At 32.1% G+C, this 27,692-nt stretch overlaps 1 protein-coding gene across 1 annotated transcript; it reads right to left on the reverse strand.

Moving 5' to 3' along the window:
* Positions 1-61: 61 nt before the first annotated feature.
* On the reverse strand, positions 62-27,581 carry LOC113516609 (uncharacterized). The gene is made up of 13 exons (XM_052894747.1): positions 27,276-27,581; positions 17,746-17,782; positions 17,015-17,191; positions 15,657-15,704; positions 8,114-8,255; positions 7,735-7,818; positions 4,724-4,857; positions 4,127-4,263; positions 3,218-3,372; positions 2,332-2,410; positions 1,562-1,724; positions 872-1,037; positions 62-261 (listed from the first exon to the last, which is right to left on the reverse strand). Exons 1-13 carry the CDS (start codon positions 27,290-27,292, stop codon positions 62-64), a joined length of 1,539 nt encoding a protein of 512 aa, XP_052750707.1. The 5' UTR covers positions 27,293-27,581.
* Positions 27,582-27,692: the final 111 nt, after the last annotated feature.

Raw genomic sequence — 27,692 nt, forward strand, 5'->3', positions numbered from 1 at the left:
GTTCTCCGCTGATCACCCTGATAACCAATGAACCTGTATGTCGGTGGTGGCGAGGTAGGTATTACTTGATCCGTCCCTTGTGCGGCACGTAGGCGTGCAGCGGCGCGGCGGCGGCGGCGGCGGCGGCGCGGCGGTGGCGGCGCAGCGCGCGCGCGGCCGCGAGCAGCGCGCCGCCGAGCGCCGCCAGCAGCGCGCCGCACGACACCGCCAGCGCCGACACCACCGACGTCCGCACGCACGTCTGCCCCTCCGCCGACACGCCTGACCACAAATACACCACTATCTCTATTGCCGTATTGGGGGGGAGGGATTGTTACTAATGCGAATTACTAGACCCATTACTAGCAGATGGACCTCCACGCCCCTCCCCTTGGAAACCAACATGGTTAATTCTTGTCGAATTCTTCACGATGGACTAACTGACCTGCCTTCATCCTTACCTATTAACTATCACTGGCACCCCGCCAGTGTATACCGATAGCGCAGGTGGGGTAACCATTTCATTGTTATCCTTTAAAAAAAATACTAGTATCGTATTAAGTATATTATCTATGCTTGTACCAATGATATTACATACAGACAACCCATCCTTCTCACAGTTTTTTACAGAGTATACTGTTTCGCCCATGATACTCCCCATGCGTTGTCATTCCTGAGGACTCAGGTGTTATTCCTCTGTACCTAGTAAATTCACGCCATATTCCACTCTTCAAACCGAAACACAGCCATGCAAACACAACTGCTTCACGGTTGAAACACGAATGGGACAGAGGTACCCAAGCAATCGATTTTTGTACAAAGTCTCCCTCTGAAAGTCTTCTTTTGGAAGCCGTTTAAAAATAGACTAGGATATTCGTCACTATGTACTGACTCGTGTTAGATGAGAACTGCGCGTCCTCCTCGCCCTCGTGCAGCACGCGCAGCGACTGGAACAGCGAGATGTTCTCGGAGAGGCGCGGCGCCACGCTGGCGGGCCGCGCCGCCTCCACCGACCGCCGCCGCACGCTCTTCATGTTGCGCCAGTGGCACGGCTGCGACTGGAACGTGAACAGACGTGTAAGGACTTTTTAACGGATATTAATAGAACGCTGGCAGAGCACCAGTGAGAGATGACAGGTGAAAAGACAGGCTGTTGGTTCATCGTGATGAATACAACTAGAATTCAGCTAAATGGTTTCCAGGAACCGCCGGGAATTACTCATTAGACAGTCCACTCCAGAAGCACTGGAATGCTATGCATTGTTACGAGTACAATGCAGCTAGAAGTGGATAGCAATATACCTATGAATTAAACATTGTTTTTATTGACATAGAGTTATTAAGTCTCATACTATTATTTTCCTGTCAGATTAAACTATCTGCCCTAAAAGCCATAATTGTTGTCCTAGTGAATCCGCCACAATGGGCTGACTGACCAGATTTAATCCCCATCTGTCATCACCGGCTGGTGTCCCGTCAATGTATACCGATAACGTCAATAGTGTTACCATTCTATTTTCAACACATTAAAAAAGTGTCAAAATGAAGAGCAGAAATAATGATGACGACGATGTATACTTACAGGACACCTTCCATGACACATCCGCACATCACACTCTATGTAGAGGGCTGGTGAGCCGGTGAACCGGAACGTTTTCATGTACGCATACACCTGCGTCTCGAACACGCCGGATTCCGACCACGAGCCGCGGAATCGTGATATAAGTTTATCATCCACTGGGCACCTGGAAAAAGACGTTTCGTACATCTTTAGTAGGAACTTGCTAGACGGTTCCTGCAAAACTAATATGTAGTTATGTACCTCAATACGACTCTATACCTACTAACTAACTAACAGAAAAAAGTACCTTTACTTGAATATAACTTATGTATATGTTATACCTATTGCAAAATAAATGTATGACTTTTTTAATAATATTTTAACTTACTACTAACTACTACGATGTTAGGGTAAAAGTATAGCTAAGTACATACACGTACGAGTACTAATTGTCATACATACTAAACACGTTTGTATGTCAATTAGTGTAAAATTTTTAACGAGATTTATATATCTAACTGGATATTTATACTTCACTAAAACATGAAACCAAAAAAAATGTTTTGGTTTTACTATAACGTGCACTAAATAATATTTCAAAAAACATTTCATGTGCCTTACTTTTAAGATATGAGACCATTGACCAATATATTTTTATTAATCTAACTTGAGCATAACTAAATGTTCAAGTTAGGTGCAGTAAAAAAAATATCCTGTTATCTTTACAGAATCATAAAAATAAAGAAATAAAAATTACCTGATTGGCGTAACAGCAATGAAATTATACGTACCCATATTCGTCTATAAGCTGAATCCGCTTTGTGGCACCGTTATGGGCGAAACAGTCGTTCACCACTATATCGAACCCGTCTGAAATGATCGATACAATTTCATTAATTGAGTAAAAGTTTGACACACTTAAAAACGTTCAAACTTAGTTGTCTATTGTAGATGAGGGATCGTTGAACTTCGGTATTGAAATATTTTGGGATAGGAATGGAGTGTGTCACGCGATGGTTATAACACCGTTAAAGTTTACCGTATTTTATGGATAAATATAGTTACAGATATAAATACGCATGATTCGTTTCATTAGAAGGCATCTCGTTTATCCTAACGAGATCAAGCTAGGATCAAAAAAATCACCCAGTCTATACCAATTGTAACATCCAACTGCTGAGTACAAATATTCATAAAAGGAAGAATTAACCTCGTCCCTATAATTAGGAAGACCAGCGGCTTGGTATTTAAATCTTATAGTATAGGATCCCTATACTATAAGATTCACACACGCAAGTAGTAGGTGGAAGGACATTCCGCAGACTTCAATTGCCAAGGAGAATTTTACGACCATGATCACTTTGTGAAAAGGACATGACGAAAGAAATAGAACATTCCGAATATATTGAGCTTTGGTTCTTATATTTATGTATTATATCTTTATTTATTTTTCTCCTACTTGTAATAGTTAGCTGATAGAGAATGCCATGTGGCATTAAGCTCGCCACTTGTACAAAGTTTTATTGTGCAATAAAGAATAAATAAATATCCAGAGAATGAAAAGTGTGATGACACATTGTATTGTTACTTCATCATCTCACAATTGGGTATATATTTAATAAAAAAGTAGACAAGAATAATAAAACTTAAATTACATTTAACAGATTCATTACATACCATAAGCACTCCTCATATAGATAAGCAGGGTAAGAGGATCGCCAACTCGCACCGGACCTGAAACCCTGGCGCCGGTAGCGCCGTACCCGGACCGGATCTCCATATAGCACTCAGGCGGCTGCAGTGTGAATACCACTGGATTACCCGTTGCTACCCTGAAACGAGGGGTGAAGGGAATTGTTTTTAATAGGGACTAACGACGCGATTCCAAGTAGCATACTGTGTTATAGTTTTTATAATCTGTAATAACTCTGTTAAGTGGAAATCCAATTTATTCCCCTGGATTATAATGGTTTAATAGATAAATTCTTGGAAAATTAGAATGGACCGAATAACCTGAATTCTTCCTTACTTATCGTCACTCCCTGATACCCCGCAAGCGTGCCAGTAGCGCAGAGGGGATTACCATTTTAAATTCTCAACCGAGCTCAAAAAAAATTGATTTTTTCAATTTGATTGTTTTTTATTGTTACATTATAACTCCGTCAGTTGTAAAGATTTTTGGAAAATTCTTTTTTTATTTGAAAGATACTTACAGATTGGCCCCATAGAATTTTCTTTAAAATCGATTTAGTAGTTTAATTTTTAAATCAAAATAAATGGTTTTGCCACAATTGGTCAGTTTTTTTTTGTGGATATTTTCATAAAAAAGCGGAAATAATAACATTACATAGCGCAATAATTTAATTTACCTACCTAGTTCGAGGTAAATAAATGCACATACTAAGCATGCTGTACTTTTACAGCAGCTCTTCTAAGGGGTAATCAGAGAGGACTGATTGCTAAAGGAAATCTTATACTATCTTTGTCATCCACTGTCACACCGACTTCAGAGACACCAATTTCTTTTCTCATTTTATTTATTAAAAAAATCTTAAGTGCAATTATTATTGTTATTATTGAACTCACTCAACGTCGAGAAAAGGAAAGGTGACAGTTTTCCAAAAGTCGTATCCATACTCGCAGGTGACCTTGAAGTGCTCATCCTGCTCCTCCTCAATTAATGGATTGTACTGTACCGTGATTGTGTTCCACATCAGGTTTTTCTGCAATGCAAAATATAATGTCAGTATATTTTGTGGTGTCCATTGTGTTATTCATGTATATAGGCGAATGTTAAGTACTATTTTCCATCAGGTAGGACGTCAGCTTATGTATCATATAATGTTATAAATATAGTAATACCATAAAATGTAATATTTTTAGCAAACATAATTTTGTATTTAAATACTTATGGCCTTTTAAATATTATGTACCATAGTGAGCATAACGATTAAACTCAAAAAAATTTTGATAGTATATAATACCACTGCTCATGACTACAATCATAAATGGCGTAGTCAGAAGCATCTGTTAATGCCATTATGATGTACGCAACATTCGACTTAATGTAATAATTGAAAGTGGCTATATTATCTCCAAAAGAAAACTGCAACTTTTGAAATAGTTCTGTTATAAAGCTATATTCTTAGGTTTATAACCTATTTCAAAACAAAGAATACTTACAGTAGGATGTTTCCTGTTATCATCGTGTTGGCTGTTTCTGCCCAACGTGCCGCATCTATTTAATTGGATGTAGAACTCGTAGTAGTCACGCCCTGTACCGTTGATGTACATACAATCCGGGTCGTAGGAATAACCTGTGAAATTTACAGATATTTAGCGAATAATTTAGGCAAAAAAGATAGGTTTATTTTTCATAATTAAAAAAATCCTTTATAAATAAATAAATATATATGTATACAATTTTAAGTTGCACGTATATAATAACAAAACATAAAGCTCTATACTGTTATGTAGAGCTATACCATCATAAAATTTATAGACGTTATTACATAATCTTTTCTAAATTATACATTATGATTTTAATAATAACAATTCAAAATAATAAAAACACTGTCTTCTATAAGTCCGTCTTAAAGTAGCGTGAAGATAATTTAATATGAAAATAGCAAATTTAGTTAAAGTACCGTAGTTAAAACACTGAAACAACTTTTATAAACAATAGAAATAAATTTACAGATTCCATTAAAGAGGGATCATAATTCATGTATAACACATACTTCATTAATCTGATCTGGATAATATTGTTAACTATCTAATATAATAATAAACTGAATTATAGAAAAAGAACAGTACGAATCGATTAATAATTGATGGAGATATCATAAAAAACCTTCCAAAAAAAAATATACGAATTAATAACATCTTATTTAAACACACAAGAAACCTACTACTACTAAAATGCACTTGCTTCAAACTCTCGTTTCTAGCGTGTAATGTATTTATAAATTAAATAATTATTGAAATGTAGGCAACGAGGATACTAGAACCACTTTCAAATTAAAGTTCCAATATGTAATTGTTCCCTTAACGGATATTAAAGTAAATGGCCTGCGTTAAAAAGTCCACCAGACGTTAACGGTTCAATAAAATTGTTTGTTATGTCGCGTATTTATCTATCAATAAAACGATAGGCTTATTGAATAAATAGCAGTTTAAATCATAGTATAAACGAGTTAAAAGCGTTTTATAAACTAACTTTTAATGTTCTTTATTGTGCAACAAAGAAATGCAAACTCGACTGTCCTATAGTTTGCCATTGGAATGTTCCAGATTCTATTTTTAAATTAACATCAAACCAAATGGGTTCAAACTCTGTTATAATTTTTTTGGGTTCAATTATTGAATATAATTTCAATTAAATCTAACATATTGAATCAATAAAATTTATTATTGTATATATAATTAATACGGTAACAGAGTATACAATTTCTTATTCATTCCTCATTTTCTATACGTTAATAGTAGTTTGTAATCGCTAATTAAATATATCGTTATAATAATGTACAGAAATCGGTATAAAGTAGAAGTAAATATGTCATTGAATCGTCTAGAAATTATACACATGTTACAATTACACACATAAATTATATCCATAGAAATGTGTATAATTTTTGGAAATTTATCCAGTCATCAATTAATCATCACAAAAAAATACCTACGTTTTATTAGTATTACAAATATTTTTTTACTTCGTAGTAAGTCCTACAAAAATTAATAAATCGTAAAACTGGTTCATCTAGTGTATATAATCACATTACGGTATCTTAAAGTGTCAAGTGATTAGTTATAAGAAATACTTTCATACCGCAATTTCTAAATATAACAGACATGGTCGTAAAATCAGCATGACATCGTCCACTAGTTTCACAGTTACAATAGGCATTTTATATCTATTTATCTGAAACCTAAACGTATTATCATTTTGCGCTTTTCATATATTAATAATCTTGAGTAACATTCCACTAAGTAGGAGTCTTTAACTTGTTATTATGATCATAGTACCTAGATGGAGTGATTTACGAATTAATTTTGAATTTTCCTTATTTCATGCTGTATATGCCTCTTAAGAAGTCTTGGAGATGAAGAATGCCTGATTTACATTAATAAAACTCTCGTATATACGTATCTTTCACTATATACAAATGACTTCAAATATGTTGCATGATCTATTGGGGTAACTCATATTTAGCGGTAGACAATTAGTGGTTTAATTGATGATGATATGAATTTAAGGTTCATAAATTCAAACTGGGCGGGTAAAAAATAAAATATTTAAAGAATACTTATATTTTTTCATTGCAATGTTGTATTTTATATTCTATAAATTATATAATATAATAGAATGAAATAGAAAAACATATATTCAGTATTTCTCATGGAAATACAAAATATAAACATTTATTAACCATTTGACATTATTATATATACTTCATACTTCAGTGAATATCGAATGGGATTCCCAAATTCAATACTTAACATATCTACTCAATATTTGACGAAACTACAGCGCTGAATAACAGTAGCGCCACTTGAACATATAATTCCAAACTTATGGCTATTCTAAATGACTCGAAGAATGGCATGTCCATTCACAACTAGGCGATTGAATTACGATATACCGCTTAGAAGTTTATAACAATGTAGTGGCAACTATCTAGTTAACAGTTGTAATTGTTTTATTTTTTTTCCATTTTATCTTAACACACACACAATAAAGGCTATATACTCGTGTTTAAATACAATGGCTATTTTTATTTTCGAGAAGTACTTGTCATAATCTCAATGTCATCTATTTTATATGCAGCACTCTTATGAGTAAAGAATATTTTCACACTGGATAGATAGATACATGTCTAAGATACTAAAGTATCAATAATAATTTTGCAACTTATTTGTGTGTATGTATGAAATGGCTATCATCCCTTTCTTTCTCGTGGGTATCGTAAAAGGTGACTAAGGGAGCTTAAAAGCCGAGGGATTGGCAGCAGAGTCCCTGTCTCTCTTAAAAGATCACCAAAACCTAACTTCAGTCACCAACCCACCTGGTAAGCGTAGCAACTACTGGCAAAAACCTTCCTTTATGAGGGTGGCCTATGTTTAGCAATGGACAGTTAATAGTTAATATGATGATGATAAAGTACGTATATAATAAATGATGCCAAAAAACGTACCTGCTGAATACACCAGTCCAGCAAACGACCCGTTGAATCCAACTCTAATCTTCATAAAATCATCCTGGCATTCTGCTTCAATATCTGTTCAACAAAAAAATATTTTTGTTCTTTTTAATACGTAAATATTTATAATAATTTAAGGATTTCTTCGGCGAATAAAATTACCATAAATCGGAATAAAGTATTAAACTAACTCTGTTTTATTAATTGTAAAATGAATTTTAGAAATCGTAGTAGTTGCAATATTAGTAAAAATATCGCATAATATAAACATTAAAATAGGGTCAAATAGATAACGTTATCTTTCTTCAAGTAATCATATTTAATTTTATGTAAATTAAACTTTAAATATTAAAAAAAATTAGTTATTACATACATTGTACTCTGCTGGTATTAGTTCTATGGCGACGGTATTCGCGCTCCCACGCCGGCGGTTCCCGCCATGCATTCTCAGCAGCAGGTGAACGAGGCTTTATGCTCACAGGGATGTAGCTGTTCTTCTCTGATAAAAATACCACCTAAATAAAGAAAATGAAGCATTAAAAATATTGAAAATCATCGACATCTTGTATTATGTATGAGCGGGGTACATTTTAGATACTCCTATAAACAGGATCTCTGCTTTTGCGGAGACATTACACCATAGTCCTCAAGAATGGCAACAGATCTGTTCTTTATGACGTTTACGATGCTGCTAATCTCTATAAATAACTGTTACCACTCATCATTAGATGGACCATTAATTTATTTGTCATTCTTAGTCGCATAAAAAGTTTATTACAATTATGACCCATTATTGTCACTACTACATAAACAAAATAAGACATACGCAAATACACATACATACGCAATTGTGTGCGTGTAAATATTTTCATGCGTGCGTGCAATGTGTTCTATTCTCTAACAATCATTATCATCATCACCATTATTTTTATCACCTCACTACAATCTAGCTTTATAAGACCACTTCTATGCAAGATCTTCAGCTCTTAACTTATAGTCCTTCGTACTTAGTCAAAGAATGTTCTATTACTCTTGCCAGTTCGCAGTCTTGTTCCTAGAACACGATTATCCTAACGGCCATAGATTCTGTATATTTAATAGAAAAGTATGTATTATTTGAAATCTCTTTGTTGTTTATTATATTTGTTCAACACCTAGCAATGACGAAGGTTAATATTCAATTAAACCAAAATTTATGTAGCGTAAAAATAGTCTGTTTGAAATGAATTTATATGTTGAAATATTACAATAATTGTTAATATTACTAATTATTAAAAGAACAGGGTTACTCAATATCGGTGTATGTATATATTATACATATGTATATCTCATAGTAATAGGTATATTTACATAATGGCGAATATAATAAGAATTATTTGGTTAACTTGGCTTTTTTTATATTTTAATATTAACTTCATTTTCTTTTGTTGGTAGATACGTTAAAATTGGTTAGTATTTTTATTTAGTAATATCTTTCTCTCATAAGAAAAGACCGGAGAAATGGCCCATAGTATAAGGTTTATCGATTGTCATTGTTATACAATGCTATAATTTTATCGTTGTAAGCGTCTATTTTACAATAGAATATTTTACGGAAAAAACATCAGTTTCTATTGTAATAATGCTATGTAACTAACTGATAACTATAGCTGACTGTACTAAAGTAATTAAGTGTCAAAGATTGCCGCATTATGTTAAATATATAAAGGCATTATTGTCATAAATTAATATATTTCTCACTAGCTGCTCCCCGCGACTTTACCTGTGCCAATCAGTACATAAAGAATGCATTCAACCATTTATGTAAGTGAATTAGAGTAACAAACATCTTCACAATCTTTTACATTTATAATATTAATAAGGTTATTTTTTTTTTGTTGCCACAATATTTTATTTTTAATACTGATTACCAGTTAAATAGTAACCAGTGGCCATAACCTTCTGCTGGTCAAAAGTAAATGGATAATCCGTTTCAATATACTTTTTTTCAGAAAGTACCTATTATGTTAGTGAATTATGTTATTTATAATTTCTAAAATGATGATGTGCCAACACCTGCGGCCCGTGTACAATTGTTGCGGACATTGAGTAACATCTGATAGCCATGAGATAAATAACCTAATTGTTCACTTCCACCGCACGCGTCTTCGCACTCACCATATACCCAACTTTATGCAAGATTTTAATTATTCCATAATTTATATGTATAATTATTCAGTTTATTCGTTAGTTTTCCTTACATCTGTCTACTCATGTAAACACCTATGCATAGTTACTATATATACTACTTACCTACTATATACTATATAAATGACAGATTAAACTCTTATATATTTTTTATTAGATAAATGCGTCCATAAGAACGTGAATGAAATCGAATTAGTAATTTTTTTTTTTCATCAAAGCCGTCCGAGAAATTTGGCCAAACTAACAAAAAGTTTTTTACCCCATCTTAACTATCTGTAAATAACCTATAGGTACCTAAAATAAAGGTTTTCAGAGACAAATATACTCATATTTGTTGTCCAATCCTATTAATGCATTTCAGACCATTCAAGTCGATTTTCTTTCTCATAACAGCGCACTGCGGTACTGGTCACATTATTATCATTACCAGAAAATTTTAAATTTCAACAATTGTAAAGAGTCCCAGGCTTTATAATTTAAACAAGAACGTGCTTTCGAATTATTATTTAAAACTCAAACAATATTAAGACATAAATTAGCAGACGAATGACCTAAAACATTCTGAATGTAAACCCGTTATAGACAAAACTATATCAAGCCGGAGTTGGCGAGATTGCAACCATTATCTAGTCGACAAAACATTCAAAACAAACTATCGAATTACCGTCGACCGGTAATGCACCATTTCACAGTCACGACCCTCAGGTTTGGCACAAAAAACTCATAAATGCCAATAAGTATGCCAGGGCAGTTCGCACGCCGCACCGCGAGTTGGGCTCTGTACGCATTATAAAATTGGGCCACTAAATTCATCGGCTACTTACGTGTAGCCGCATCACTGTAACAAATTGATCTTGATAAAAACAAACAAAACATGCTGTGTAATAATGGACAGTAGAGAAATAAAAGTGAAAATCTGGGTGAGAATATTTGTTGACCAGCAAGAAGTCGTATATCATTGGGAATTTGACATAGGAAAGGTCATATAAAAAGGAAACACAGATTCGAGAGATCTCAGAGTCATGATCGGGCTAATCATTCAACAAGATCATCTTGGATTCATTATTACTTATACGAAAGTTCGAATAAGAAATGACTCTAGCTTTAAAATTATTTTAATAAATTCGATTTAACACCTATAGCTCGTTGCGAATAAATACTTGATTTACTAGTATTAATAGTATAATGTATGAAAAAAAGGTAGAGAGGGTAGCTGTTCTAATGCATCTATACATTAAAATCTATTAATATAATATTATTCTTAAATAGACACATCTCGGTGGAATTTTAGCTTTTATCGCCTACTTCATCTTACACTAAGGTCGCTGGTTTAAGACTTTCGAAAGGTGCATTGTCGTTGCATATTTTACATCATTTACGTGTATATCTATAGAAAATAAATAAAATAATAAATTATCGTTCAACCCACCTCAAATAAACCGTTGATTTGTGAATATTTGCACCAACCAGAGGGAGACTTTGTACAAAAGTCGATTGCTTGGGTACCTCTGTTCCATTCGTGTTTCAACCGTGAAGCAGCTGTGTTTGCATGGCTGTGTTTCAGTTTGAAGGATGGAATATGGCGTGAATTTACTGGGTACAGAGGAATAACACCTGAGTCCTCAGGAATGCAACGCATGGGGGTATCATGGGCGAAATAGTATACTCTGTTATGTACATGGTACTGCTCATGTCTATAGGCGACGGTTATTACTTTCCATCAGGTGGACCGTCAGCTTGTTTGCCATTCTAAGTTGTACGAAAAAAAAATTTTTTTCAAAAATATAACCCAGGACAACGTGTCCGATCTCCCGCGCAAAATTACACTCTAGTTGGGCAGGAGTCTCCATACATCCCCGTAGTTATGCATTTACAGGGACCGATATGTACAAGTATAATATGTGTGGGTGTGTTATAGTAATGTGAGAGTATAATGCCGCGAAAATATTGCAGATAAACTAAACAATCATAATTCTTACTAATATTATAAATGTGAAAGGGAATTTGTTTATTACCTCTCAGCACCTTAGCGGCTTAAATAATTCCTTTAAATTTGGTAAAAAAAAAAATGGGTAATGGCTAGTAAAAATAATTATTTTCAAATTAATAACTACGTGCAACACCTAACAATGTCCACCGTGTTTCCTTGTCACAGTTATTTAATTTACAATTCTAAAGTCTGTAGATAAAAATCATTGTACCTGTGCATTACAGACCAAGACAAGAGGCTTGTAGCTCCCACGATAGGAGAAGGAGATACAATAGGAAGCAAGAGTACACTGTCATTTAATTAAATGATTAGCTAAATTGAATAGTCCATGTGAAGGGAAGTGCATATGATGTAGGGCAGACAGTTGGAGCCTTCATGCTTTACGTGCAATGTGAACCAAACTACAGCTATTTCATCACACGCCGGCGACAACAGGTCAGAGATCAGTATCTGACACATGCAACTAGCAACAAACAAGTGTCAACAATGCAACTATTTAAGCTTCTCACAAACTTATTAATCTCTATTCCATTAACATTCAAGATATATCTATTTTATAATTTGATGACAATATGGCATGAACTTAATTCACAATTGTGAATAGTTGCGGATTAAGTACGGACGATTTAATAAATAGTATCTATTTAATTAATTTAACAGAAAAATAACAATAAAAAATTAAATAGAAGACGTGACATTTTCTATTTAATTTCTTGGTATAAAATATGTGTTTCAGCATTTTTGAAAAATTATTTACCAATTTTCATATAAACGGATAAATGTAAAACATTGGCTAATATTTTAAATACAAGTCAATAAAAATGAGCCAATGATGAAATAAAATAAACTATCAATTAAAAAAAAATATATTAGTTATACTTAGTCTTTAAGCATCAAATGTATAGCATACAAAAAATATAATGTAACTTGCTCATATAAAAACTAAAAGTCATAGCGAAATTTCTCGCTCATAATCTGAAACTATTGACAACGAAGCATCTAATCATATGCCCTACGGAAGACTGTAATCAAATAACACCAGCTTTCAGCGTTACGGTCCTACTGTAAGTTAATCAAAGCTTTATAAGCGGAATAGGTTTTAGGTTGCCTACGCGCATGTGACGCTCTTGGTGTAATAGGCATCCATTATGCTACAATAACAACCGGCTCGAATACTTAATTGCCACTTTTGTGCAATAAAAAAGTCATTTCATATATATATGCGTGATGGCACTTCATTTCTGGGCATGTGCGCGTAGAATAAGCGACGCGGCGCTACATCAACGCTTATAACTTAATTAATATGTTCATACTGGCCCTTTACAACATGTATGCTATTGTAATATTGCACAAGCTACCACTGCACAGTGGCCTCTCCATCGAACTCCCTACGAATGTATATGCTAGGCGTTGAGCAATCCGCAATACACGTGTGTGGCACTAGAATTGGATGAGTACTCACGCGTGAAAAAAAAAACAACATTGTTTAAAACTTAATTATAACGCGATGTGTCAATTTTTGTTGCAATATATTTGCAGCCACCCACCTGATTGTGTTCTTGTACGTAACTCTTATTGTACTTACGTAAACCTATATATCTCAAAACATATATCATATTTTTGCGTAATGGTGTTTTTTTATTTTGTACTAAAATTATCTTATGCATATTATAGTAGTGGATTGTTAATAAATTATGAAAATGAGAGCTTTATCAAATTGTTCTAGGTTATATTAAATTTCTACTCTATACAAAAAACTTAGGAAATTGAATAATAGCTTGGTTTATTTTCCATACCAAGGCCCTTTTTCTTTGGAAATATTTTGTTAATAATAAAATATATGTATACGATGTTAAAATTAATTCTTAAAACTATTTAAATAGTACGTTTTTATTATCTCATTAAAACTAACAAACTTACAACAGATGTTGAATAGGTAATTACCAGCTAACCGTATCGGATAGTAATTCCAATTTAAGGGTAGGTACTTCGATATTGTAAATATGTAGACAATTGAGTAACCGATGTAATTTGTTGTATGAATAGAATTTTCACTTTCGAAAAGTAGGTCCACGTGTAGTTATACAAAAAAAAACTGTATACCCATAAAAAGTGACCGAAAAACCAACATCAAGTTACTTCAATTTAGACGAATGCAAAGAATACTCGCAGACTGTATCTAATCACGTTTCAGTATAGAGTTTTAGTCACCAATCTGTTAAGAATTTTATCAATCACTCCATCAATGGTCGAACTAATGGGTGTAAATTGGTAGTCATTACAGAAACCTTTCACCCATTTCCCTGCAAGTAATTGTGGCTAATTGTGTAGCCGAGTTGACGATTGTCGGCGATGAATCGTTTTAGTCGCGCCGTTCACCTTACGCCCCGAATCGGCGGGCTGGCATTTTTATCAAAACCACGGATTATACTTTTTTTTAGAAAAAGTGAGAGTAAGGTCGGTGGAAATAAGAGCACTAGGCTTAGTAAGGTATTGTACCGTAAAACCGCTAATTTATAGGAGTTTTCCCGCGTGATTTATGTGGTTATGTCGCCTTTTTGACAACAGTTGCAAATTGTAAACTTTAATGTATTTACCACAGAAAGTTTACCACATTCAATTATATTCGCATCAAGGTGAACCATAAATTAATTATTCTGTTTATTGTATACACGAATAAACTAACTGAAAATACGGTAAAAATACCGTAATTTTTGTACGGACATATTCAAATGGTTAATTGCAGATAAATTTTTACAGGTGTTAAGATATAGATAGCGAATAAATATATTTCTAGAAAGATATTTGAGTAGAATAGATTTATCTACGTACATACATTTTAAAATATTTATTTTTTTGTAGACTAATTGCTTGCCTTATAATATCGCTTACGTAAAACTATACATCCATTTCCCTCGGGGGAATTTTTGTTAGTATTGTGGACTACCAGTCCCATTCCTAGCAACATGCACTGTCAAGTCGACCTCCACGTGGACCCCCCTGGAAACCATCTAACCTGTCTTTTCATTCTCACCTATCATCTCTCACTGGTGCCCCGCCAGCGTATACCACTAGCGCAGGCGGAATTACCATTCCATTATTATACATTAAAAAACCTCTTTCCCTTAAAAAAATCCAAATATAAATATTTTGTGCTCACCTCAATTACAAGGAAATGAGAAATAACGCTTACGATAGTAAAATTAATCTATCAGTTTCTGTAAATACGTACACTTATACAAATAATGAATGAATGAAAACTCTTTATTGTTCCCTTCAAAGAAGATTAAAAAGAGTAACAATATGTACATAAACAAAATGAATAATTAATAATTAAATCAATTTAATTAATACATCAAATATATAAAATATATACAGTCTCTGAAAATATTTTTTTTATAAGCAATTAATCTATCATCGTTAGCGATTTTTAATATATGATATATTTATTATAATAAAAAAAATATAACATCAATTATGACCATTCATAAGTCTTTGTTATGATAACTTATGTAAATATCCATTGTTTATACTGTATAACATAAACAAAGTACTCTCAGGTATCAATAATACTAATAATATTATAAATGTAGAAGATTGTAAAGATATATAGATATTACGCTCAGACGACTAAACGAATTCCAAGTACTACACAAATTAACAATATGCAGGAAACGCAATGGGTTACTAAAACCCACAAACAAATAAATGGTTAATAAAATAGTAAATGATGACTTACGGGATCTTGTTCACTGCCATCTGTTTTAAGAGCTTCTCGAGTTTCATTCTGAAAAAAAAAATAAAAACTGTAATCATATTATTAACATTTATTATAAATTAGAATAATTCTTTATGCGTTATGCGTTATTAAATCAGAAATTTTCAAAAACTACCTTGCGACATTTTTAATACAATATTCTCAATAAGTAGGTAAGGTTCTCTATTCACCCTTAGTTGTAAAAGACTTTGACAACATCAACAGCAGTTCGACGATATTACCTGCTTTTTTATTTTTATTTATATAATAAAGTAAATAATTAGAATTTAAAAAAAAAATTGTTACAATTGATTAACTATTTTTGCCTGTTTCATTAAAACACACAACACAAACACAAAATTAAAATGCTACCAACGCGAGAGTATTGAATATCGATTGCAAAAAAGAATTGTGAAAATCGGTTCAGAATTAACAACGAAATCGTATAACATATACGCAAAAAAATCAAACGAATTAAGAACCTGGAAGAACCAGACATCGTTTAAAAAGTCATGCCAAGATTGTTTACTAAATACCTCAAGTTTCTACAGCTGTGAAATTTAGATATGAAAGCATGGCTGTGCTTTTTCAGTTGTTAAAGTGAAATATGGCAATAAAATTACTAAGTACGGAAATATTATACTTTATTACTTAAGTATGGTAAACGCATTAAATATGTGATTAGAATCATAATATATTGTGCAATATTTATGATGAATATCGAGTCGTTGGCATACTATAAGTCTGAGAGATTGCCTTCGAGGATGCCATTTAGCACCGCACATAACACATCAGCCTTAGAGGAAGTAAAAAATTATTATTATATTACAAATATAGTAAATTTCTGGCGGGTTCAAAACTTTGAGATATTGTCGAATTATATTTAAATAATTCTTCCGTGTAGTCAAATACATTCTACCTAAAAAGGGCATAATAAGGTAGAAAATTATTATAACAATTTAGCATTATGTTATAAGCAATACGTTTATTTTGTTGTTTATTTCTGTTTCATTTTTGTTATTGTATTGTATGGTCAATAAAGACTACATAAAAAATATAATTTTAGTACTACAATAATATATTACTAACTTTTGCCCGCAATCATTTGTTTCTTGTTCTATAAAATTTCTAGTCTGACGATATTTCATACAAATTTTCAGCCACTGTTTTACTTCGATAGGAGTTGAATTTTCAAAATTATTTTCTTATTGTTCACCTACACTATATAAAAAACCTATCTGCAAAATTTCAAGTTTCTACGTTCAACGTTTTTTACTGTGTGTTGATATATGGATCACACAACCAATTAGCATCCTCTTTTATATATATAATAGATTTACCTTCGTCGGTGTGGATGGCGATGGATCAGGTGGATCTTCCCCCGAGCCCTCGTGTAGCTCCTCCGAGGACGCTGACGATGATGAGCTGACCGACACCACTGACACTTCCGTGGACGACTCTGAAGATTCCGCTGATATGCTTTCGTCATCATGATGACTTGCCGCTGTTTGTGCTTGCTAGAATGAAAAATAGTATAATTTTTTATTATTTATTATTACTTCTAGATATTTTGATGATTTAATCAATTGCCATGAAATTTGCCATACTCATACTTGGTATAGTGCAAGTAAACTAGGTACTTTGATCCCATTCGATCAAATAGTCACCACATTGTCAAAATTGTAAATTTAAATTAGAGAAAAAAACACCAATATATAATAAGAGAAAGATAATTTACTTTTCTCATTCTCTTAGCTAAACAATTAATGTAAATCATTACTACTTATTAAACATTTGTTATCTTAAATATGTATATTATATATATATATATATATATATATATATATATATATATATATATATATATATATATATATATATACTACAATACATGCTAACCAGCCGGCTTAGAATGAACTTTTGAGTTTTCATTCTCTTGCTATTACGAGTATGTATGGTGCTTTGCTCGCCAGTCACTTTTTATGATATCACGGAAATGAAGAGTAGTGATCTAATTACAAATATTACCAGCATTATACTAATTAAAAGTTTAAAGACATTTTCAACTTACCCTTATAAATAGAAGTAAACCACCCAGAACTAAGAGCCTGTAACAAAGCAAATATCAAAAATTAATAAAAGTATATTAATCTTTATTTAAATTTTCATTCACATACGATATAGTATTAATTTATCAGCAACTTCGGATCAACAACTTGATTTCGGAAAATCGTGATGAAGAATTTTATATGTACGTTATGGGATATTTTGACAATTCTTTTGCAATCGATAGAGTTAAAAATGCTGTTTTTCTTTGTGAAGCTATTGCATTAATTATATTACTATACGAGTATAAGTCGTTGTCTTTTACGGAATAAAACCTACTTGTCAAAAATTTTTATCATGTAATACTGCAATACTGTGTTTTCACTTACTTTTTCTTTAAACTTGATTTCTTTAAAGCTTTTAATGTGAGTAACTCTTAAATTTATTGTTATTTTTATATCCACGTCTTTATAAAAAAAAAAAAAAAAACATTTATTTCACTGGTAGAATATTCCATTAAAAGGATTCTAAAGTTTTCAATTTCAACTAGTGTATTATAAAAATTGATAACATTTTATCATTGTTTTATTTAGACAATTACAATAGTTGCCCACATTTTTAATCCACGATCCTGGCGTTCAAAGAAATGGCACGGGCGAATCGAATTTAATAAGAAACGTGATACATTCTAATGGTAATAATATTAGCAAACAAATGTAAACGCGAGTAAAGTTGTTCGTGATACGTAATATTACAATTTATTGTATTACGCTGTCCGTAATGACCCCGCCGCACTGCCGGATAATGCAGGGTCAAAAGACACGGCAGGGTAATGACAGAGCACGACCAAAATGGAAACGAATCGATGACTTCGATTACTTCTGTGGTTACGATACGATTGTTCTTTACAACAATATCATAATTTTTTTGTTGGATAAAAAAACGTAATAACTTACATTGTTCGTTGTCGGAAGAATGGTAATATATTTAATTTTCAGCGACTTCAATAAATAAGAGGCACTTAAACCGCCTATTTTCATTTCTTGTGTCTTTGAATGCATTATCTTTAAAATCTGGACCGAACTCGGTAATTCTTTTAATAATAGGTTTGGTCACTATTCGGTTATATATTTCTCGTGCATTTAATAATATTTTTTTTTTTATTTTTGTTTATCATAGTTGTATATTGCTACTTTTTGCAAAGCAATAAATTTTTTACCACTGATGTTAATAACAAAGAAGCTCGCCATCGTGTTTAGTCTTTCCAGTATAATAAAAAAAAATGTGTACCGAGGCAACGGTTGCCACTTTCCATCTGTTAGGTACAATGCAACTTGATGGAAAGTAGCAACCGTCGCCAACAGGCTTAAACAACACCATGAACACCATAGAAAAAAAAATACTATACAATCCGCTATCTTAGGCGTTACTAACTACCTCTGGGAAAGGACTGACAATTGATGTATGATATAGCTATGCTTTGTTTATATTTATTTAATGTTGACACAAAACGATTCAAATAATTTAAATTATAATAATTATTATATTGTAAAATATTTTAATGTTTGTTGTACACAAAGAATATTGTATTCATAATTATTTATATAATTTTCTTTATATTTTTTAAATATTGTATTAATATATAAAAAATATAAAGAATATTGTATTTTAAATTTATTATTAACTAAATAATATGTAAATGTGTTTACATAATCTGAGATAAATGTACATAATCTTGTATTATCCTAAACACTATTATATCACATAAAAACGCTGAATAAATAAATCTATTTAGTCGAAAATAATTGTAGAAATTTTTTATTTTGTACCAAAGATATAATCCAAATAAATCATTGATGATGATGATGATGAGTGAATATAAATAAGTGAACAAAAAGTTTACGTATTTATGAATTTATAAAAAGTAGAATTATAACCGTTACAATTTAAATTAGATTTAATCTTTCAATACAGCAATTAAGAAATAATGTCGCTTAACTATTGATCATTAAATTCTTCTTGCTGCAGGTGTAATCATAATTGTTAGTTAACCTTTCAATTCGACAAAAAGATACAATACCACTTTTAATAATTTGTGTGGACTTTTGATGAGTTTTGTGTTACTATATTCTCATGCATAATTAATAAGAAAAAGAGCGGTCAAGTTCAACATACATACGTATGGAAGCAATAAGCGACGTTATTCTAATCTGTCATCTTTAAAATTCATGTTTTTCTATTACCTCATCACAAGAAAGTGACCGAATAGATTTCAATAAAAGCTTATTATTTAATACTTACTGTATGTTACGAGCTTATAAATACTTCTTACAACAACGTAGCAAGAACAGGTATTCTGTATTATACGTTCATATTACATTGAGGCTAATGTTACTATTTATTTTCAGTACTCGCTACACATCTTGAAGAATAATTCCATCCATTCAACGCAGCATGCACATTTCAGTAATATTATATTTTTTTATTTATTATATTTATCACAATAAAAAATTATCGCTACAGAAAACTTTTATCTTTTTTATCAGTTCTAGGAAAATTCACCATCGAACTGTAATCTGTACTAAATAAAAAATTAAATTAGCTTAGAAATCTGCAAGTCATTGTACTATTGTCACATAGTAAAAACCATGATCACTGGATTACATCGATTTAATTGCTTTTATATTAATTAACCTATAAAAACTAACCATGAAATTGTAACAATGTTATTTAAACTAATTTATTATAAATTTAGTAATGTATAGACTAATATACTGATATATATATATATATATATATATATATATATATATATATATATATATATATATATATATATATATATATATATATATATATATATATATATATATATATATATATATATATATATATATATATATATATATATAAAGAGCACATTTCTTTTTAAAAGGCCGGTAGCACACCTGCAATGCCGTAGGTTTTGTAGGTGACCATGGGCGGCGGTAGTCACTTACCATCAGGTGAGCCGCATGCTCGTTTGCCCCCAGTGTTCTAAAAAAAAAAACTTTACTGAACTAGATATTATCTTGTGGAAGTCCATGTCACTGGTTAAATGATATGAATTATTTTGTTTAATTTCGCTACCATTAGTATGTGTGCGACTGCTAACACTCGAAGATGAACCACCACTGTTACTAATATGGAAGGTTGTAAAGCTTTTGCTAATAGTACAGATTTGAAAAAAAAATAACAATTGAATATTACCTAATCAAAATTAGTATCTGACAACCTCCATTCACATTTCCGGCTGCCACTTTCTTTAACGTGGGTGTCGTAAGAGGCGACTAAGGAAACTTAATAATGGTCGAGAGATGGACAGCAGCGTCCCTCTTAAAGCCTAACTGCGGTTGCCAATCCGCCTGCCAAGCGTAACAATTAATGGTAAAATCGCTCTTTTGTAGGGGGAGCCTATATTCAGTAGTGGACAGTTAACGGCTGATATAACGATGATGACCTTTATTAAAATAAAATCTTTAAAAAAATATTGTTATTGAAAACTGGGCGTTAAGACATCACAATTAGGTACCTAGTTAATTACTGTCACAAAAGCTCATTGACGTAAGTCAACTCTTTCTTTCTTTTTTTTTGTGCGTCAATATGCTGAGTTTGTCTGTCTTAATAGCAGTCATAATATTTCATAACAAAACAATCCTGTATTACATGACAAAATAATAATATTATCCTCCACTGCACCATTACAAAATGAACAGTCATGCAAAAATTATACAGATATCTGTAACATTTGTGTTCCATAAAATCGCAACACGTACATCGTGGGATACCTACCATGAAATATCACGTTAAATTCTACTATGAGAATGAGAAACAGTTGTCACTATCAAAATCTCCACAAATGCGTGCGTAACAAAACATTAACATTAGTCACCGGCGTAACGGACCCGCGTACTGCTACATGTCGATGTATATGATTCAAATTTGGAATTCGATTCAAAATAATGTTCTATTAGAAAAAAAAATATTATAAATTTAGATTTATAATAATCATGAAAAAGAGTTTGTTTACTTCACAGATTAAGAATAGCACCTATACGGTTAAGGTTTTCCCACGGAAAAATAACCTAGAACGAATCAATTTAAACATTTTATAAAAATACCTACTAGCTGTTTTCTGCGGCTTCGCGTACATGAACGTGAGAATTTTCATATATCCTTTCTTAGAAATTACCTATATTGTACTCAATAAGAAAGAGACCTCTAAGACATATTTTTAGTCCACTTTTTTTTATATTAGCTTATACCCACCAATTCATACACGTACCCGAGATATGTATATTTTTTATACTACAAAGGTGGCAAATAAGCATACGGTCCATCTGATGGTAAACGATCACTGCAGTCTATAAATATATTTATAATATTAGTAAGGATACTATACATAGAATGACAAAATAACATTTGCATGTAAATACTTTAGATGCAAACAACCTGAACTGTGAACTATTTCTTTCTGATTGGAACCGCAAGTAATTGAAGTGCCGAAGTCTATAGTTTGGCCAATTATAATCGATGCTCGTTCGTGGTCGAATTACGATGCAATCCGTTACTTATATATATATATAAATAATTTTATTTTATAATTATTCACAGCAACAACGTTAATATGTGAAAAAGTTCTAAAAAAGGATAACATGATTGATCTTTAACTACTATTATATTTTATTTATATTGTATATCTACTTATTTTCTTTATTAATTCCGTTATTACAAAAATATCCTATAGAGGAATTTCTTAAGACATCCCTGTACATCTGTAGGTATATAGACCCTAGCCTATAAATGTTATATTTACCCTTAGTTTTAGAGTCATTATCATCATCATCATTTTAGCTACTGCTGGACTTATCAGAGTATTGATATGTAAATATGTCGTATAGATAAAACATTACATTACTCTATTTATAATATTTTTAATAATAATATCTAATCATAATAATTATGATGCTATTTAGCACATGGGTGGGTTATATCCAAACTTAGCACATACGATACTTTACGAGTATATACTGGTTCACGAGGATAAATGTGCAGGATACAACTAGTAAATCATATAATACGCACTAATAAATCCCAACTAAATGTACATACTTATACGTATACCTGTTATTTAACTACATACTTATAACCACATAAATAACTAAAAATACAACAAAAAAATAATACTTAAATACATTTCCGATAATAAAAATAAATAAACAGATTTCAGGTAGGTACATTTTTTATCCTACACAACATTTAACACCCAACAATTCACAGTTTCCGTGATCGCGAGTAAAAAATAGTGTATTAATAGTAACATTTTCTTAGCGTTAACGTGTAAAATATCTAACGGTGTAAACGTTTACTCGGAACGTACACGTAACCGGTGCTCGATGCTCGTTTATGTCTTTTGTTCTATCAACGCGCGACCATCGTGACTTATGCATTTTACTCTTCATTTCCAAAAAAAAAATGTTTCCATTGTGTAATTTTAAGTATTTTTATAATATATAGTTGAACATTACGGTTCTTATAATAAACATATTTTAGGATCACCATATCAGCCGACAACTGTTTATTACCCCTATTGGGGGTTTTTGCCAGTAGTTGTCTTGCTTGGTAGACGAGTTGGTAGACGAGTTAGCAACCGCAGTTAGGCATTGGTGTTATTTTAAGAGAGACGCTGCTGTCCATCCCTTGACTATTAAATTCCTTTGAAAACTTCTTACGACAGCTTTGAGAAAGAAAGGGGTAATCCATTCTATCCGGGGAAAACACGGCATTTTAGGATGCGATATCCTGTGATATAAATTATATTGTAATTTAATTTTGTTCATTTCACATTGAACTTTAAGATTTTATTCCGATATAAATCGTAAAAAAATTAAAATGGGATCAACGCGCAAGTAAATCTTATCCGTATCTGGCATTTACAGGAGTAACGATGTTCCGTTATTCCTATAGTGATACATCTGATTACTCCCTTGTTTTCTTAGTAATCGGAGTGACTCCTAAGCATGAATCCTAAGTGTAAATCTTATTTTTCTATTGTATTTTTAATAAGTTCAATTTACGCATCGAATGCATGTAAAATCAGGTAAATATTTATGGAGAATACATGTAAAACGTAGCACCTCTCTATTGGACTCACTTAAAAAGAAAATCGACTCGACAAAGCTTCTATGAAAACAAAAGGGGAGCAAATCTGTTAGATTAAAAAAAAATTAAAAGGCCTATTCAGTGTACCACGGTGAGGTATAACGGCCAGGCGCCCGTCGGAACCGCGTCGGCCTCGCACCGTTTCCTATATCACTCGGCCTCATTACCACTTCCTCCTGCCCGCCACACCAAGCTAACTAGGCCATTATGGTCAAGGTCGATTATTATTGCAATTAACATATTATGCAATATTATATTAAAAATTTTTAAAATAATTTACAACTTAATTAGGCTCATACAGGAATAATAAATTACGGGAAGGTCCCGGTTGCAATGAAAACACTGGGAGCCTTGAGTTTGCTATATTATGAAGCTAAACGTTATAAAGAGTACTTATTATATATGGCAATATCAAAGTATATGTATGCTTTTATAGCCTTAATTATTAAATATATTATAAGTATTATTTCGACGATGATAATATGATGAAATTTAATCCGATTTTATTAAATTTTGAAGCAACATTAATGTAATAGTAATAAAAACGAAATCATACCAAGGCTTTATTAAACATCGCCAATATTAAACATTGTTAATATATTATACTTATATAATTTAGAAAAAGGTAATAAATAAGTTCACCTCTGACTGTGCTTAGTACAAATAAAAAACTTTATGTACGTACAAAAATCGTATGCATTATGTACATCAGTTTCTATCACTAAAGAGCTGTACCTGTAAACTCACAGAATAATTAGCGTAAAGATACCCTAGTCCTGAAAAATTGCAACGGGAGTTCCTAGGGCGACTGTGTGTTTATATTTTAGTTCTATATTAGTTCAATAACGCCCATGGAACCCCTAAAATAATAAATGTAGATACAAATAATTAATGTTTGAGGGTTTTGAAAGTGTTTTTATAAATCTTGGTACCCATAATTTTTTTGTCAAATGCCACACTTCAAACTGGAACATAGTCAAACAAGGACGTCTGTTTGGCGGTAAAACATGAGTAGGATAGTGATATAAACAGAACCAAACGTCCTGTATACAAATGACTTCTAATTTAAAATTTGGTACAGATCCAGGCATCCAGGAACATTTGAATCTAGACTGGATGGCTAATGTTAAGGGTAGTGCGCACTTGGAGCGGAACGCACCGTTAGCGCGCGCTACGGCTCGCGTGACATCGCGGCTTTTTGCACCTCGTCTCGTCGCCGGGTGATAAACCGACGAGTGTTCAATAATTAGGTAGGTGACATATGTGTTTTAACCGACTTCAAAAAAGAGGTAACTTTTCTTTTGCTTTCAGAACCATTGTTTATTTTTGGGTATGTCACGTACGCGATATCTTCGCCAATTTTGATAATTCTTTTTTGTTAATCCTTTAAAAACTTAATCTATTCCTTCTATTACTTTTTTAATCTTATTCAAAACTAGTAAGCTATGAATTGTGCCCTGGACCTCATTAATATAAAGCAACATGCCTAAAAACTAAGATTTCTTCTTATACTTTAGCCACACAAGCAAAATCTATTCCTTCTGCTGTTTTCTTTTAATCTTCCGCAAAACTAGTCACCTGCCCGGTTTTACACGTTTTTTTTTTAAATAAAATACAACCCGTGTTACTCATTAATAATGTCGATTTTTGTAGGTGAAAGAATTTTTAAAATCGATTAAATACTTTTTGAGTTATCTGTTATAAACAAAAAAATCTTATTTTCTATTATTTCAGTTCTCTTATAATTAAGTCTTATTTTAATGTGAGTATTTTTATATTATTATGATGTCAGTCATTAACTTTCCATTACTGAGGATAAGCCTTCCCCATAAGAGGAGTTTTACCCGTAGATACTACGCTTGGCTGGCGGGTTGACAACCGAAGTTAATTATTGATGATGTTTTAAGAAGAACTGCTGTTTCCCTTTACTAAACCATTAAATTCTTTTAGTGGCCTCTTACAACATCCATGAGAAAGCAAGGGGTGGTAAATTGTATATCAGGACCACACAGCAAGATAGCAGGATGTGAGTATTCCTCCTATCTACTATAGGTATATGTTATTTTTAATTATCGCTCGCACTATAATGTAATATTATATTTCTACTCATTTTTCCAAATTCTCAAAAAAATGTCTTCAAAAGCTACCAACGCTTCAACAATAAGGTCTTTTAACCTATTATTTTATTTTATATTTACAATAATTTTCAAATTAATTTTCAAGAATGGATACATTAGAAATAATGGGAAGCTACTTGTCACTTAAACGTTTCCACTTTGTCTTTTAAACGACTATTATACCGATTAGTTAATATATTAATTAAATATCAAATTTAAATTAAAACTTACGGTAAAAAAGTTAAACAATGAACACTGATCGATGAACGATTGACCATTGGATTGGACACCTGCTGAAACGCTGTATTTGGAAGCGATCGGAGCGAATAAGCGATGCTATTTAAGCCGGTCAAGCGTAGCGGGGTCACAGAACTAGTACAAATATAATTCTGTTGCACGCCGAATTTTACGAATATGAATTACTGATCGAAAACTGTATATTGTTCTTGTTTATTATAATATATTTAAATAAACCTACTAAAATAATCATGTAATAAGTTCCAAATAGATTAAAAATTTTGGTTTAGATAAATAGAGATTTAGGTTTAGTTTTAATCTGTAATTTTTATTTTAATCTATTTATCTACAACAATGGTTAAACTGTTTTAAAAAAATATTCTTTTCTACATTACTATTATTACCAATACATAATAAACACTTACGCAAAAATGTAAACACAGTTAATGGATCAAATTAATTTTGATTAATTTTCGCAATTGTAAGTTAAGATTAACTTAAGAATTAGTTCCAAAAAACTGACTACAATCGTATTTTAGTATGAGTCAAAGTTAAAATTAGTAGACTCATTAAAATCGATTCAAAACTAGCAAATATATCAAGTGATATACCCACTCACAAAATATCGTCGAATTAAGAACGTCCCCATATTTAAAATAATTTTATGTAATTTATTTTTAAGTAGATTTTTTATTAATACAGAATTTACAAGCTAAGGCGGGCGGAACATCCTAAAAACATCTTTAAGATTACACACATGCTCAGTATATCAGAACTCGTTTTAAACAAAATTTAAAAAAAATATTAATTTATTGACAGTTTATAATGTTATAACACTGTATTGTTTATAATTTATAATATTTATAATTCTCTACGTGTTTTATTTATGGAATTAAAGAAAATATTAACAATCCACATACATATTTTAAGTTGTTTTGACCAATGTTTATGTCAATTTAATTCCAATTACAAGAATTAAAAAATTTTATACTCCGCTTACCTCACATTAAACATCATTTTTACACGCACTTACTCGTTCACACAATATTGAACTGTCATTTACACTTGGCTACACTAAAACAAATTTCGAATGTGGAACACAGAATCGCGCATGCTAAGTTCGCGGCGGAGTCGCGCCGTGCCGTGCGCGCGGTGAACGACGGCCGACGATCAAATGTACAGAATCCGCCGTGCTACTTCATCCGCGAAATACTTCCCGCAGCACTGAGCAGCTGTTGCCATCTCGGCTGTAACCTAAGTAGCCAAACTGTGTCCAAAAAATGGCTAGATAGGTTTTTGAAGTGGCTTAAAACTGTCAAACAAAAAATGTGCTATAAAATTTATTGTCATTATCAACATAAGAATTCATCCCAATTTCACCATAAATTACAATCCTACTATCCTAAGGAAGTCCTTA

This window comes from Galleria mellonella, unplaced genomic scaffold (assembly GCF_026898425.1).
Source record: "Galleria mellonella isolate WM207_F2 unplaced genomic scaffold, CSIRO_AGI_GalMel_v1 utg23, whole genome shotgun sequence".
Classification (NCBI taxonomy): Eukaryota; Metazoa; Arthropoda; class Insecta; order Lepidoptera; family Pyralidae; genus Galleria; species Galleria mellonella.

Excerpts from the sequence above, each read along its gene's own strand:
- LOC113516609 (XM_052894747.1), bottom strand. Across the intron at positions 4,858-7,734 it reads TGGACTGGTGTATTCAGCAG|GTTATTCCTACGACCCGGAT; the intron begins GTACGTTTTTTG and ends TAAATTTCACAG. Across the intron at positions 1,725-2,331 it reads CAGCTTATAGACGAATATGG|GTGCCCAGTGGATGATAAAC; the intron begins GTACGTATAATT and ends GTCTTTTTCCAG.